Here is a 16720-nt window from a genome sequence, read left to right as displayed (position 1 = left end):
GCAAGTGCTGATCTCTCTCTCTCTCTCTCTCTCTCTCTCAATGCATGGAGGTGATATAATGAGAACAGCAAGTACGGAACTTTCGGAGTGTACGGAGTTCCGTTTAAACAAAGAAGAATGGAAGCACTGCACAATGGGTTTTTTTTCTTTTTATTCTTTCGGAACCCATCGCAAATCAGGTAGTTTTGACACCTTATCGGTGTGGCGGTAGAACAGGCCCAAAATCGGTATATACCGGAAAAATCTGTAGATTTAGGCAGCCCTGAATCAGGCTTACTCTGCTCACCTCTCTAGTCTCAACAGCACAAAGTCTGCTTCGACCTTCAACTATCAAGGCACCCCGAAAATAGCAGTTCATGAGAGTGACAAATACACAAAAGAAGTATAGGTAAATGACGATAGAAAGGATGAGGAAAGAAAAGGCAGCAGTTCCCCCTATGATGTTCCTGCACAGTACGAGCATGATATTGATAAATCAGCCCATTTACAATTCTACTGTGCATAAGAACATGTTTATATCCCCCCTTAACATGTTCGATATGGGCAATACACCAACAGCAAACATGTAATGGAACTCACGAGTAGTCTGTGCGGCCACTGGTCTTCTCTTCCTCCGCCTTCCTCTTGACAAGGTTCACTCTGTACGGCTCAGGCTCAGGCTCTGGATCAGGACTTTCGGGAGCCACAACTTTGAGCCGACTCTTCGCACAAAACACACCATCCACTGTTTTAGATTTAGAAGAAAGAAAACCTCTGTGAGAGACTACTACATAAAAAAGATACACCTCTTCGAAAATCCTGAACACTGTTCATTGCTCCAACCTGCATGAAACTTGAAACGATTTCTTCCTCCTACTCCCAATAATCACAGTTTCTTATGGCCCCAACTCAAAAATCTTTTTTTTAAATTTCAAACAAACACAGTAGGCATTGGTTCAAAGGTCAGGAGCCCAGCAGCTGCTGGATTTCAAACCAATACTAAAACACTGCGACACATGGTACATAAAATGTAAGCCAGCCATTACAGTACAAATGTATAGTGGAAGAACAGAGCTTACTTTTGTTACCAGTACTAATCATCTAAACTGTCTATCAAAACTGAAATGCGAGTTACACGGAAATCCTGCTGCAACCACTAATCTCTATCCATTTTTAAACATTGAAATGTCAAATCACATGGGTATATACATATATCTCACCTGCTTCAGGTCGCGGAGCCATGTTCCTCCGCAAAAACAGTCCTTGAGATTTAGGGGGACTGAGGATATTGACTCCCAGCTGCTGGAGGGGACCAGTGACTTGAGGTTGCAGGCCATCATTATGGTCATCATTGTGCAGGGAAATTTCTCCAGCATTTGCCTCTGTCTCTACAACATCAACACAACAAAAGACACCCTAAGTTATTTATATTATAACAACAATCAAAATAACTGAATGAAATTCAAAGTCACTCTCTCTCTTGAAAAACAAGATAGCTGCATTTCACAGTCTTGACACTTTTATTGAAAAACAACGTGAATAACATCATTCTTCATTGACTGAACACAATGCAGGTTCATTTAAGCTCATCAAGTAACAAATTTTCATTCATCGACAAAAAAACTTTCAAAAGCAGATTATTACACACTGCAATTTTTCATCTTCAAAGTAGCACATCATAGAAGGCTTCACATGTAACTTCTTCCATACTCTCCAATTCTTAGCTACTCCCTATCTTTAGCACCCAGCTGCATAGGGTATTTGGCAATCAGTAGATGGAATAAGTATGAGAATGATAGGAGAGTGGCATGCACCCAACAAGCTGCAATGTTCAATGTTCTCCTTGGGTGGTGGTGGGAGGGGGGGAGAGATACAAGACTGAAAGGATGAATAAATGAACGGGCCATTCAACACAGATATTGTAAAGTTATATGTGAGCTTTTGTGGAATACATATCATTCTAACTAAAATGTAGATCTCCTGTGTGCACAAATTTTTTAGACATTTTACCATAAATCCAAGAACAAAATTCACCTTACACACTGCGACAAATTAATCTTTCCTCCTGCAAAAACACACCAAATGACATGCACGCATTCACTCTTATTCCTTCTACACTAACTTTAAAAACTCCAACATCTCCAAAATTGGACACCACACTTACTTACCTATTTGGCAATTTACTAGACTCTGTCTCAGCAAAATATCATTATGATCTGGCATCCGCAGGTATCTTTTGCCACCAACGGCCAAAACTGGCTGCTCATCATGCATGTCTGAAGCCATGACGACGCGTTGTGTTGCCCCACCCTCCCTCCCATTGTACTGGAATTGACGTTCAGCCATAGGGAGGCTGAGTAGAGAAAAATATGAAGAAATAACGAACCATGATTTGTAACATAGCACACAGTTGCATGTACATTGATAAAAAAAATATAGGGTTGGGGTGCAACATTATAAAATGTAAAAAGCATCACAAATATCAGGAGCAGAGCCATTCCTGGTTCAACTAAAGTAGTACTCAAAGCAAAACAATGCTTACTATCCGAACTGGTTAGTATGACATCTTTGCACAATTTATCTTTGTTCTTAGGTTCTTTATAAGATGGAAACTCAAAATCCTCTCTGACTGATTCCATTAAAAACTGATATTGTGTGTGCACTGAAAAGCAGACATTTGCAAGTTTGTAACAAATATGATCTTCCCATGATTGCGACACCGAAACTTGCTCTCATCCCACTAAAGTTATATAATGATGAATTACATCTGACGCTGTGAACTTATGAAATTTCCCAAAATAGGACTCCCTATATGACCTTAGATGGGGACTTTATAGATTTCCTGGAACTCTTCCACTTCCATTGCTCCAACCTGCATGGAACTTGAAACGACTTCTTCCTCCTATTCCCAATAATCAGTTTCGTATGGCACCAACACAAAAAAAAACTTTAAAAAATTTCCTAAACAGTAGGCATAGGTTCAAAGGTCAGGAGCCCAGCAGCTGTTGGATTTCAAACAGAAACTAAAAAACTATACAGCAAAGCATCATTGGGTCTGTAAGGCATGCCAGAAAAAAGTGCAGTCTCCACATTGAAGTATGAAATGGTTAAGTGTTGACACCTTTTTCTGAAAGGCCCTCAAGTAAATGAATCAAATCTCCATCACGGACATGACAGAACCAAATTCTACAAGAACTAGCAAAACTTTTCAAACAATCAAATTTCAAGAAGAATACAAGAGAAAATCGAACTAGGATAGTTTGATATAATCTAAAACTACCCAACATAAGTGATTCCCAGATACTCTCTTTCATGAACAAATTTTTTAAAAGTATTAGAAGCTTCATGACAGTTATGAAACCACTTTATACATATATTATCTTTTTCAAAACTGACAATTTCACAAGCAGTCATTGCTCTTTAAAAAAAAATATATAGTAAAGGGTTTTACGGCGCTCACAACTGCATAAGGTCATATGAGCGCCAAGGGGTGGGTGTCAACAGTCATTGCTCTGTCCAGAAAAAAAAGAGAGGAGAGGAGAGGAGAAGTGCCAGCAGGGTGAAGTGCTGAGTTTCATATGATATAAGTTGTATCTCTCCGACATAGGACACGCTTTAAAATAAACTCACATAGAAAGTGGGCTGTTCTTTTTTTTGTTTGTTTGAGGGCGGGGGGTGGGGCTTAAAAAAAAAGACTCAGTCAAGTGGGAGCCAGTTGGCTTCAAGCAATGTCCCCTACCAAAAATTAATTTCTTTCCATCTCTAACAGAGTTCCCCACTCATGTCATGACGCATCATAAATCGTTGTGTTTTGACCACACCGACCAAATTTTAAAAAATGAAAAGCAGGTTCACTGCCAACAGAAGAACCGATCCCACAGTCCACGAGTATGGGCGCCAGTCTGTCTAGGAAGTTAGAGCGCAAAACTGAAAGACGAGAGCAATGCTCGGGAAAACGTAAGCGTCCAGAGTTCATATTTTGGTAGAATGCAGTCTGACTCTTGCTTGTAGGTCCTCCCCACCAAGCGTGATGTAAGATCAGGCGGACAGCTCAGGTGATCGAGGACACGACAGAGCTCAGACCGCCGGTACTCACACTGTGCAGGTTCAATGACCGGTCATGATGGCGAGCCTGACAGGACGCTAACAGCTTTCTTTTCTTTTTTTTTCTCAAGCGACAGCACAGCACAAATATTGATTTATTTTCATGGTGACGACACAGCGTTTGTAAATAAAAATATTGTACAGCACAACCTGCATGTTACAAATGTTGCGTGATCTATCAGACTAGGCCTATTACCATAAAATTGGTACAATGTCTCAGGAAATACTGCTTATAACGAGTTGCACCGGCTTAATTATCGCTATCCAAGCGTCTCTCTACTTTTACTTGCTCAAACTCAATTGATTATGATTATGAGAGATGAACGAGACAACGTTTAGTCTACGTTTGTGCAAACAATGTCAGAAACAATTGTTAGATTCTAGATGTACCCAATATTGATCGGAATAAGACAACGTCATAAAAAAAGGAGTCAGATCCTAGGAGGTTTATTAAGAAACTGAGAAAGCTTCCACAATTCAGGCAGAACTACAATATTATTAGGATAGCACTATTCCCAGTGACACTGAGAACAGACAGGCCCATTAGATCTATTGTTCCCACACTGATCTAAAATGCCGATGGGTTACAAAATACTAGACTATGTGTAATGCAGATCTAGATCTAGATTGTAGATCTAACTAAACTAAAGTAGATTCTGGTGTGAGTGGAAGAATTTTTTTTTTTTGGCAGAGGAATGATCATTCTATGCTTGCTTGATATGCGATTAAACGTAGAAGGAAGCAAACTATTTTTAGGTAAGGCAACCATTTTGTTTGACATCAGACCGAACCACCCCTCCGATCATGTGGCTATATGTATACAGCCAACGGGATGGCACGGCGCTTTGATGCGACGTTTTTCCAGGAATACCGATAATGTGATACGATGCGGTGCAGCGATGATAAATAGTCTCTTTTATACAGTAGATCTAGAGGAAACGTTCAAATGAATTCAATAGATGCAGTGAACTGGAAAATTAGGAAGCTCAAACCCGTCAATGTCTCAATGAAGGAAATTGTTGACATTCGTACGGTGTCAATACTGGAATTCCGAAATGATATCAGAGAGTATTTAATTATATTTTAGTGTCTCTGATGTTATTGTAATTAGTAATATACCAGAAACACGTCATTCTATACGGTACCTCCACTGCCTTTTTAAAATAGTCTGTGGGTATCCCAGATGACATCACACTATTAAAATTAGCAGCCAATCAGAAAAATGCCTACAAATTATAAAATTGCCGTGGTTTACATATTTGGAGTGATTATTCTCACCCAGAGTGATGATAAAATTGATACTTTTCTCACCCTGGGTGAGAATAACGACCGCCTACTATTCTCACCCGGTATTTTCGTTTCCGCCCTTTTTATTTCATTTCGGGCATCATAGCAAAGATAGCATAATAGTATCTTTGATCATAGGACCCCTGTCATCGAGTGCTCAAGGCGACAAAACTCGCCTCCCTCTCTCTGAGTGTGCGAGGCGACTAAAATCGCCAACGGGCGGGCCAGCTCTCGAGCGCGGGAGGAGACTATTGTCGATTTAGGGGAAAACCTTATCTTTCGAGCAAATAGCGTCACCTTTTGTTGCTATTTATTGGTCCTGTAATGGAAAATTTTATTCTTGAATGGTTTAGCCAATCAAAATTAAGAAAAAAATAAGCCTAGGGTCAAGGCACTGCGTGCCTTAAGAATAATCGAAGGTTCTGTTAGGGATAACAAGTTTTTTGTGTTGTAAACAAACTATTACAAAACATAGTACAGTCTACGGTAAGATGCAGAGTGGCCCAATTTTGTGAGGCACATTGACTCCCAGCGCCACTAGCGGCGAGCATGCGACAGTTTGTAAACAAACACGGCAAGTGATACTCAATGCTCATGCTGTCGTTCGGCGATCGGCCGTTTTAATTCTAGAGGGAAAACCAAATAATTGTCTTTCTTCAGATTCCCAAAGGACAAAAAAAGGAAAGACAATGAGAAATTTATTTTTTAATCTAGAGTCCAGAACTAGATTAGAGCTAAACTAGAGAGATCAGAGTCCTGCCTGTAAGAGTTGTTTACTCTCAGCATCATGCAACCTTGACTATGACCAATGCTTTGTACTCTGTACTTTGTTGTGTGTGGGCCCATTCCATTAGGTGTAGAACTAGATTCTAGATGTAAATATATATATATAGATCTATATGTTTTCTGTGTTGTAGGTTATTATGTAATTTGTTCTTTAACTATCTAGATCTGTAGCCATCGTGGCAATTGTTTACTTTCTCGCGTTTAATTCCTGCCGCGCCTAAACCTAGATCTGGTAGACGAAACCCTATGCATCTCCGACTGGATATTCAAAACTTTGCGCTGGAGTTAAGAGTACGTAAGGCTGTCGTTATTCTCACCTGTGGTGAAAATAAAAATGTAATATTATTCTCACTCGGGTGAGAAAAATATTATATTGTTCTTCTCACCCCGGGTGAGAATAAAATGAATAAGAAGTGCCTATTTGCAAAGCTGCGTTGCGATTAGCGCCAGTGCTAAATAAAACGTCGTGTTGCCGTGTACAATTATAAAGCTTAATCTACACTTCCTTGTTGGAAGTTCTGACAGCCGTCTGCGCTTGAAGCCAAATCATTATTTTATGAGTGTGGGTTCAAATTCCGGTCCTGGAAGTTGGTTTTTTTCCTTTCTCTTTTTTTGTCCTCTTCTCGACGGATCAACAATTTTCCCCATAATCATAACCTGTTGCTTTGTAGTTCTTTAAAGCAGTGATGAAGCATGCGCTTTCTGGTTTTGTTCCCAAGAGGACCTCTGTACGAAGTAGATCTAACCTTAGTACTTTTCCTTTTACCAATTTAGGGATTTTAGGCCTGGTTAAAGTTCAATAGTGGCTTTGAGTCTAATTTTTTCTTTAAAAAAAAAATTTAAAAATTCCGGGACCGGGATTCGATGCCACGCTTGGAAGAACTGAACATTAGACTTACAGAACGTAGACAGCTTGTAACGTTCTCGAGGGCTAACTTAAAGATAATAGTTTTAGGGAGATCTAGATCTAGATTCAAGATCTAGATCTATTGTATGACGACACTGCAGACAGAAAATACTGCTTATACTTACACAAGTTGCACCATCTTGTTATTGTTATCCAAGCGTCTTTCGACTTACTTGCTCAAACTCAAATAATTATGATTATGAGAGATGAACAAGACTAGATCTACTCTACTTTTGTGCAAACAATGTCAGAAACAATTGTTAGATCTATTCTAGACTAGATCTACCCAACATTGATCGGAATAAGACAACGTCATAAAAAAAGGAGTCGAATCCTAGGAGGTTTATCAAGAAACTGAGAAAGCTTCCACAATTCATGCAGAACTACAATATTTATTTTGTAGGAGAGAATTGAATTGAATTTGACTTTATTGACTTTCGAGGCCAATGGCATACATCATAAAAAGTTACAAGTTAAAAAATGCAAAATACTGATCCCTCTGTGTTGTTAGTGCTGGAATTTAAAAAAAGGTAGCGTCAATTGCTACCGAGTTAGGCACTGGCAATTGACTTTATTGACACTGGTGTCAATTGCCACAGAGTGAAACGGTGGCAAATGACTTTAGTGACGCAGTAGTGTCCATTGCCACCGAGTGACGCGGAGTCAAGTCTGAAAACAACGCTCTATACAGAAAATTAGCTTTCTATTCATAAATGTGTTACGAACACATGGATAAGTTAGATTTTACCCCCTCGAATAAGTTGATAAGTCATATATAACGAGTAGTTACACACATTTTCTGGGGTTCAAAAGGAAAATAGTCGGTCACAAAATGGTGTATTCAAAACTATCTATAAACTTAATTTTATCAGGGAATATCATTTTGCATAAATTCAAGCTCATTTTAAAGATTTTGTTTACAGTAAAATGAAAGTCTTGTTTCCTGGCCATCCTTTCGAGCTCCTCATGTCTAAGTGGGTCATTTTGTTTTCTGATATTCATTGGACGAACATCTAGAGAGCTATCAATTTCAACTTGGCCTGTTTTTAATGAGATGTAGGCTAGCACTAAGACTCGGTGTAGAACCAACACATGGAGGTAACGAGAGCGCACTACACCGGCTTCTGGCTGGCTAAAAAATAACAATGAAACGACATCACGAGGACAATAGCCTACACCGGCTTCTGATTGGCTAAAATGTATTACTTGATCTTAGATCTAGAGTCATTTAGACTAGGCCTACACGTATCTATTTTACAATGACTTTATTAACAAGGCACTAGAACAATATGTCCTATAGTTGACACAGGGGGTAGAAACTAGTGAACTACTGCAGTTTTTATCAGTACTGATCTTTGCCTGGCCTCTGCTCTACAATAGAGATAACCAGCAGACACTCGCTTGCTAAATGGTGACCTAGATTCCCGACTACATTCCACTAGGCCTAAGGTCATTGTAATATTACCAAATTTGGAAGGTGTACATACATCACTATACAGCCAATCAGAAGCCAGTGTAGTGTGCTCTCGTTAGCTCAATCATGTAGAACCAACATAGGCGATTCTAGAAGTATGCCACAACACAAATGCACACAAACTCTAAGCAAAAATGCGCTTCTTATGAACATAAATCCGGGGGATGGGGTTAGGGAGAGAGAGAGAGAGAGAGAGAGACCCCCCGGGGTAATAGTTTACTTTCTCGCGTTTAATTCCAGGGGAGGACTTTCGTAGCGAGCAACCGCTCTGAACTCTATGAACATTATATATATATATATATACACAATGGCCATCAAAATCAGTACGGAAGGATATCTAAATCTAGATATCTAGATCTACCTACAAATGATTAACTCCAGCGCAGAGTTTTGAATTCAGTTGAGGGTGCATAGAGTTTCGTTTGGATCTAGATCTAGATCTAATCTAGATCTAGGCTCGGCCAGAATAAAACGCGAGAAAGTAAACAATTGCCATCTCCGGCCCCACACACAGAGGGGCAAAGAGAGAGGCATGCGTTGTAGGGTTGGGTCAGGCTCGCAAAATTAGCGTCCGCGAGTAACGAACTACTCGTTGGCACTACCCGCAAACGAGCGGACGGGTAACGAACCGTCCGTTTGTGAAGAGTAGTTACTTATCGGAGAGAGACAACAGTTTGTTTAGCGAGCGAGCAGACAGGCGGACCGAAAGACTCCATGCATTCGAGCGGACGGACGGACGGGAGCGACTCCTTCCATTGCATACAACTTGCAACCCCCACCCCCCCAAAAAAAAAATTAAATTAAAAAATCACCCTCCTGCCTCACATTGTAGCTAGGCGTTCATGGCAGGAATTTCCGCCCCCCGGCCATTGAGATAATATAATTGGAACGTACACAGTGTGCCCCACACACGAGGTGAAAGGTTACACAAATAGTACTACATCACCAGCCTCTCTCACTCCCTGTGGCACCGCTAGTGGTTTGAAACATCAGGCGTAATTAACAAACAATAGACGACGGGTCTAATCTTGCGTTGAGTATTTCGTCTGCTAGAGTTTGTCCGTTCGCCCGCCCGCCCAATGAATAAAATTGTGGAGCGGACCCAAAAAACGAACTGACTTGAGGCTTGAGGTCCACAGTCCGCTCGCTGAGAGAGTCAAATTGTGGAGCGGACCCTAAAAACGAACTGTCTTGAGGTTCGCAGTTCGCTCTCATGGCCGTCCGTTACCCGTTCGCTCTGACTGAGTCCGCGAGTAACGAACCCGTCCGTCCACTCGACCCAACTCTAGTGCGTTGGAAGTTCACGAACGCAGAACACAGAGCACATACAGGCTAGATTTATGCTCTGAACTCTATGAACATTATATAAACACAATGGCCATCAAAATCAGTACGGAAGGCCTAAAGTTAAAGCCAGGATATCTAAAATCTAAATCTAGATATCCAGATCTACCTACACAAACGATTAACTCCAGCGCAGAGTTTTGAATCCAGTTGAGGGTGCATAGAGTTTCGTCTGGATCTAGATTCTAGATCTAATCTAGATCTAGAATCTAGGCTCGGCCGGAATAAAACGCGAGAAAGTAAACAATTGCCACCTCCGGCCGGCCCCACACACAGAGGGACAAAGAAAGAGGCGTGCGTCGGAAGTTCACGAACGCAGAACACTGAGCACATACAGGCTAGATCTAGATCTATATCACAAACACAAAAGAGCTCATTTACTCGGTGGCAATTGACGCTGGCGTCAACTGTCACCGCGTCACTCTGTGGCAATGGACACTGCCTTCAAATAAATAGCACGGGAGCTATTCAGAATGCGGCGTTGCAAATAGCGCCTGCCATTTTCATTAGATTAGATCTAGATATCTAGATCTAGATCTAGATCTAAATCTATATCTAGAATCTAGATTTCTAGTCAACAATGTCAACATCATAAAGTCTAAAGTTGATAAAGGAATCAATTTTACCGGGAGGACTTCCGTAACGAGCGACCACCCCAACCTACGCAACAAAGAAGGGACTTTTGAGTGGGATATCACGTAAAAGATAGGGTTAAGTATTTGGTCGGGCAATAAAGAAGGAAGTGGCTATTCTCATCCGGGGTGAGAATAGAAAAACGATCTACCTCTCACCCCGGGTGAGAATTGCCAGCGTAGGCTATTCTCACCCAGTGCGAAACAAGACCTGCTTTTCCTCATTTTGGAATACTGTCTATCGGTGTGGATGATCAAATTGATAAAAGCCAAGAAAAAATTACGTTATAGCACAAAAGTAAGCTAATTTGATCGTCTTCAAAGATGCTATGGCTATTTCACTGTTCGAATCGAGCCGAACTACGCGGGTCGCCATTTTGTTTTGCCTGGAAGTTCTCGCAAGATCTACTCCTCCCCGCCCTCTCTCTCTCTCTGTCTCTTTCTGAATACTGTCTATCGGTGTGGACGATCAAATTGACCAAAACAAAGTTAAAAAATGATGTTAAAACACAAAAGTAAATTAATATGGTTGTCTACAAAGTAGGCACTTGGATAAAAATTTCAAAGCTTTCAAATTGCTTTAAAAACAATACCAATGCAAAGAGCTCAGTGACACGATTCCAACGCTACCTTAGTTATTGCTCTATGTTGAACCGTTTTTGAGATATGGCATTTTAAAGATCTTTTCGAGGGGATAACATCTATATAGAAAAAAAAGGCAATTTTTGTGATCGAAACAGCAAGGACAACAAGGGAAATGTTAGCTGCTTCAATATGCTGCTGCGTACATGCAAAAACCAAACATTTTCTGAAACCTTGTGATGTTGAGGACAAAATAACAGTCAGACGAGATTTTTAAAATATGTCGTGGTGGGTAATATTGGGTAATATTATGTAACACTGTGTTGTGTAACGTGACCGCACCGTCCTGCGGTCAATATATTTTGCCATAACTTTCTTATAAATTAAGCTACATCAATAATTGAGGTATCGTTTTGAAGGTCTTTTTAAGGCCTTTCTTTTCGAACATCTACATATCAAATATCAGTAGAATTAACAAAAACCTGATTAAAAAATAAAATATATTTTAACAAAACAGCTGGTCGCCTAAAATAAGATGAGCATAGAAGTTTTTAAAGTTAACATTTGTGTCTACAGCTGCTGCAAACTAGTGTTTTTAGTCTACCTTAATTCATGATAATACTGTTTTTTAAATTCATTTTGCATGTTATTGTTAGAATGTTTCTTTCATGTTTTAATTTGTCATGTAAATGATCAATTACTCTGTCTTTATCTTTGATTTCTCTTTTACATCTTTAACTCATGAGATTGCCCTGTAAGTTAAACAATAGTCTCTTCTAATTTTATTACTTCAGTTTGTTCAGCAAGTTTTTCATTATATTTTTATTGTGTTTATTTAAATGTTCAACTTCTTCAAAGACAATTAGTTGTGAAATATGACATGTTTTTTGAAGCACGCAATTGTGTCACGATACTTATTTATTCTTTCTTTATTTCTGGCAATTGTTTAGTTCACCCAGTCTGCCAACTTGATATTGTTAAATTAATGTCAATTTTTTTTCCTTGTCTGCAACAAATGCTTTCTTAAGTGCTCAATTTTTTTGCAACTTGTTCAAACAAGTTTTTCTGTGAATTCGACCAACTCCGCAAGCATTTCTGGATTTTAATTAAAGTCAGGATTTATTCTGGTGAGCTGTCAATAAATCCAATGGAACAGTGGCAGGTTGTGATCAGGGGCTGTGGAAAGAAAAAAAAAAGCAAAGCAATGAATTCATCAATGAAGTAAATAAATTCATTTGTGAGCAGTGGATGGAAATTTGACATTTTCACACTACAACTCTAGTAAAGGGAGGGTGTAGATGACTAGACAAGAGAAAAAACATCTTCTAATAAACATGTAGATCTATCTTAAAACAAACTGGACAAAGTACATGATAATTTAAAGAGATATTTAAATAACAAGCACACACAAAAACAATTAAGAAGAAAAAATATTTAAAGACAATATAAGCACACAAAAGAAGTAAAAACTTGCGTGAAATGGATGGTCTAACAGTGACAGTAACACAGAAACAAAACAAGGCCAAGGCTGTTACATTTCCCTCCCCCCACCCAAGACTCCTTACTGATTGTTACATGGTTCAAATTCATAAGAACTATACAACAGTGATACATATTACATTCCAAAATTTAAAATAAATCATATCTTCTACTATAAAACATTCTTCAATGCCGTTTAAGAGGTAATAAACGCCAACAATACACGTTAGCGTGGGTTAAGTTCGCTTTCCGCAATGGCCGCCATGACCTCCCGGTTCACGCTCAGCAGCGCGATCGATAATAGGTCATGCCCATTCATGGAGAGTGACCTATTTAAATTAGGGCTCACACGCTTATGCCTCAACGTACAACATTGAAATTAACAAATAAAAGAGATAAAAGGTTGAAGAAAAGACTGTGAGGAGTACCTAAAAAAAAAAAGATATACTCTTTAAATATAAAGGCTTGAACTTACCTTATTTTTAACTCCTTGTAACTCCGAACACACACAACCGATCCCGAAGTGGAAAACGCCATAATACGCGCCTTTCTTTCCTCTTTAATTTGATAGGCGGAAGTAATCCATAAATTGAAAAGAACACTATAAACGAAACAAAACAAATAGGTACCCCCCTCACGGGGCCCGATTTCTGACACAAAACGCGGCGGCCGCAGGTGAACGAAAATCTCGGGCCGCGCGGGCCGATATCCAAGTGCCTATACAAAGATGCTATGGCTATTTAACTTTTCGAATCGAGCCGAACTACGCGGGTCGCCATTTTGTTTTGACTGGAAGTTCTCACGCTACTCCTCTCTCTCTCTCTCTTTCTCTAGTCTCTCTCCACTGCCCACAGACAAAATTGTACGCTTTTAGTAGGCTACAGTTGTAATGGAACGTTTGTTCACGGCACAGTTCTAGAATTCTACAATGTTTCTGTTATCACAGTGTAGAATTCTGTGGTTTAGGGTGAACGCAAAATTTGTTGGCCTAGATCTAGGCTATAACGGTGAACGCGCACCGGGTGAGAATAGCCAAAAGACTCGCCTGCACTATTCTCATCCCGGGTGAGAATAGAGGTGGCCATGCATAAAGAAAGTAAAGAAATTAGAAAGTAAACTGAGTTTGTGTTACTTTGAATTCCTCTTAACCTTCCTTTGTCTCTTCACCTGGAATGGGTATTATTAGTGACATGTTAACATCGTTACGGAATTCCTTCCCATCTGAATATAAAGAATCGAACATACCATTATCAGACGTTGATAACGAAAGATAAACTTAAAGCTCAATAAGTCAGGTCTGTTTTGGTTTCGTCAACAATCGTCTTCTCGCAAAACAGGATGTGGTGCAAGCCCTGCAGGCTGCCAGTTTTTTTTCTGGTGTGGGGCAAACAATATCACAATTTGGGGCCAAAATTGATTTTTTGGGGGCCAAACCATACTACCCCCCCCCCCTTCCAAAATTAATCGGATTTCGGCCATTGTATTTACACCCCCATCCCCCACCCCCCATCTTTGTGAATAAAATAAATACACATTCAACCAAATTAAATAACATTAGTAAATTATCAATAAGTATGATTGATTACGGTACGGTACCTGACCCTTTTCAGTCATCATTGCACGCTACTGCTCTTCCTGTCACTGTCAGTGGTCATGCCATGGTTCCTTCATGGGGACGACTCACTGAAGCAAGATCCTAACATGTTTGCGAACTGTCTTGACGCTAGAATCCTCTTCAAGATCCACAATGTAAACACGACTTTCTTGATCAGCCATTATTCCACGCAGCCGCTCTTGTTGTGGTTGCCTTCACTGCAAGGAGTTTAGAACTAACTGTAAACTCCTTGCTTCACTGTCAACCATTTGGGACTAATAAATGCTTTTTTTGTGTGTGGCAAAAATCTCGTTGCTTTTATTTTATTTCATTTATTTTCTTTCTTTTTTTTTTTGGGGGGGGGGGTGAAATCTAAAATGGGCCAAATTGGTGCCAACCGGGCCAAATATTTTTTGGGGGGCCAGTCATGATCCCAAAGAGCCAAATTTGAGCAATTTGGTTCCATTTGGGGCCAAACTGGCAGGGGTAGAATTCTGTGGATCCACCAAGCCGCACCACAACCACTCCAGCAGGCACTCCTTTCGTTTTTCAGGAAAATTGGATCACTGTAGGCCTATATGTCACGAGACCAAAAGTAAGAATTTTGATTGGCCTGTAGCACAGCAAGGGTTTCCCTAGATTACTATTTATAGAAACTTAGTGATTATTCCGTCTTGGGTGATATCCAAGACCCAAAAAAAATAGAATTTGAGGCAAATTCGGATAAGACGCGGAGGGTGACAACACCTTAACCTAACAGATGGTACTTATAAAAACAAAAACATTCAACAGTGCCACAAAAATAGTATACTATATATATTACATCTCCTCTGTTAAATTGAGGCCTCGGTAGCGCAGTAGGTAGCGCGTCAGTCTCATAATCACAAACAATCAGAGCGATCTGAAGGTCGTGAGTTCGATCCTCACCCGGGGCAATCTTTTTGAATAGTAATAATAGTTTATGCTATGTTGTTGATCTCTACCCCCACATCAAAAACAAAATTATTTCATTTTGATAATCGATATTTATTACTTAATTAATATAAGGCTTTGAAATTCTTACTCTCACGACATAGAGATCAGGGATAAATGATCTAACAAATAAGCCTAGGCCTACATAATAATAGTGTAATAGCCTGCCTAGAGTCTAGATCTACTCAACTTAGTTAACGTTTGCCTCTTTTGCACTCTATTTTCCAGTGTTCAAGTTCCAAGAAACGGAATCATTAATCATAATTAATTAGTATTGGTGAGCGCCTTCAGAATTATTAAGGACCTAATTACACCAAATTTAATAATATATAAAAGCGTACCATATTTTGATAGTATCGGATTGTTTTGTCATTATAATCATTATACTGGTTTGAGTTTATCATTGATCTTCCCAAGTTCCAGAGAGTAAAATGATGGGTGCTCATCAATAGGAGCTTAATTCCTAATTGGTGCTCATAAACTCTCTAGGTCTGTCTACCACAATAATAATAGTAGAGTTATTTCTCCTTTTTAAGGCATGATGCGGGAGAAATTTTGAAATTTGTTAATTATTTAAGAAGAAGAAACTGAGCTTGCAAATGTGGTAGCATCAACATAAATAGAGTGGAGAATTAGGTCATATTATAGTAAAATTTTGAAAATTCTTTTGTGTTGCTATGGTAACATCTGCAATATAGATATATTGGAATGTCATATAAAATGTACACATTTCTAGAAAATCTATCATATAAATCATTTTAAAATATTATAATAAGTGGTTTAATTTGCAGCCTTTTGTGGCTGTTTTAGAGGATGGATTTGGCATTTTGATGTAGGAGCACAAGCTTTTTCAGAATCGAGGTCCAAATTATATAGGGGAATATTTTTACCACCCAAATCTCAGATCATATCATAGCAAGGGATTAAATTTATAATAAAATCATTTATTCAAGATTTTTTGACGTCACTACTCACTGTAGAATAATGTTTCATGAAGATATCTTAATAACTTTTCGAATGATAGATTTTTTTGCGTTCCCATCCCCCTTGATTGTGTTCATTAAGAAATGTTATTTTGCTTAGGAACCATTGGCTTTGTGTTGTAATGCATGAAACCTTTGGGCATCGATTCTATTAAATTTAGGACATACATGTATTTATCTGTCATTTCATTTCAAATGTCACAGAGAGTTGCAAACAATTAAGGGTCGGAATTGGGGTTATTAAGGTCGTTTTTCTTCCGCCGCTGTTTCATATGGGACTTCACATACCTGTAGGATTCATATCGGGGCTGTTTACTGGTAGGTTATAACCACTCGAACGTTGACTTGATTTGGGTTTTTAAAAATTCTCTAGACTAATGTCATTGGTCTTACGATGAGAAAATGCCTTGTTTAGCATGGGGATGACTACTTGAATGACACCTTGACGAAAATAAGGGTAAGACACGACGTTCCAGCACTTGCGCGATGTAGTTCACTAAACCAGGGCATCCGGTGATTCTCACGAGGGGAGCTTATACAGTCGAACCTGCCTTAACGGAAACCTGTGTAAAACTGATACACCTGTCTTAACGGAAT

The 16720-nt window shown here is 39.4% G+C and overlaps 2 protein-coding genes and 1 non-coding gene across 3 annotated transcripts in view; 2 read left to right on the top strand and 1 right to left on the bottom strand.

Moving 5' to 3' along the window:
• The window catches only part of LOC101862792, a 42799-nt gene extending 28861 nt beyond the window's left edge, over window positions 1-13938 (bottom strand). Inside the window, exons 1-4 of the mRNA XM_005096989.3 lie at window positions 13820-13938; window positions 2148-2332; window positions 1200-1367; window positions 580-724 (exon numbers count right to left, since the gene is read on the bottom strand). Coding sequence (XP_005097046.1) covers window positions 580-724; window positions 1200-1367; window positions 2148-2325 — 491 coding nt within the window. The 5' untranslated portion in view covers window positions 2326-2332; window positions 13820-13938. The remainder of the gene's footprint in view (window positions 1-579; window positions 725-1199; window positions 1368-2147; window positions 2333-13819) is intronic.
• A 727-nt stretch (window positions 13939-14665) lies between these two features.
• LOC101862574 (signal recognition particle receptor subunit alpha homolog) overlaps window positions 14666-16720 on the top strand; it is a 43087-nt gene continuing 41032 nt past the window's right edge. Inside the window, exon 1 of the mRNA XM_035969403.1 lies at window positions 14666-14763. The gene's annotated coding sequence lies outside the window, so the exon portion shown is untranslated. The remainder of the gene's footprint in view (window positions 14764-16720) is intronic.
• Window positions 15012-15103, top strand: TRNAM-CAU. Its single transcript is given in 2 exon segments — window positions 15012-15048; window positions 15068-15103. It is a non-coding gene; the product is annotated as a tRNA-Met (tRNA).

This window comes from Aplysia californica, unplaced genomic scaffold, assembly GCF_000002075.1.
Source record: "Aplysia californica isolate F4 #8 unplaced genomic scaffold, AplCal3.0 scaffold00144, whole genome shotgun sequence".
Taxonomy (NCBI): Eukaryota; Metazoa; Mollusca; class Gastropoda; order Aplysiida; family Aplysiidae; genus Aplysia; species Aplysia californica.
The sequence above is the reverse complement of the archived record's forward strand: the minus strand, read 5'-3'. Positions and strand labels throughout refer to the sequence as shown.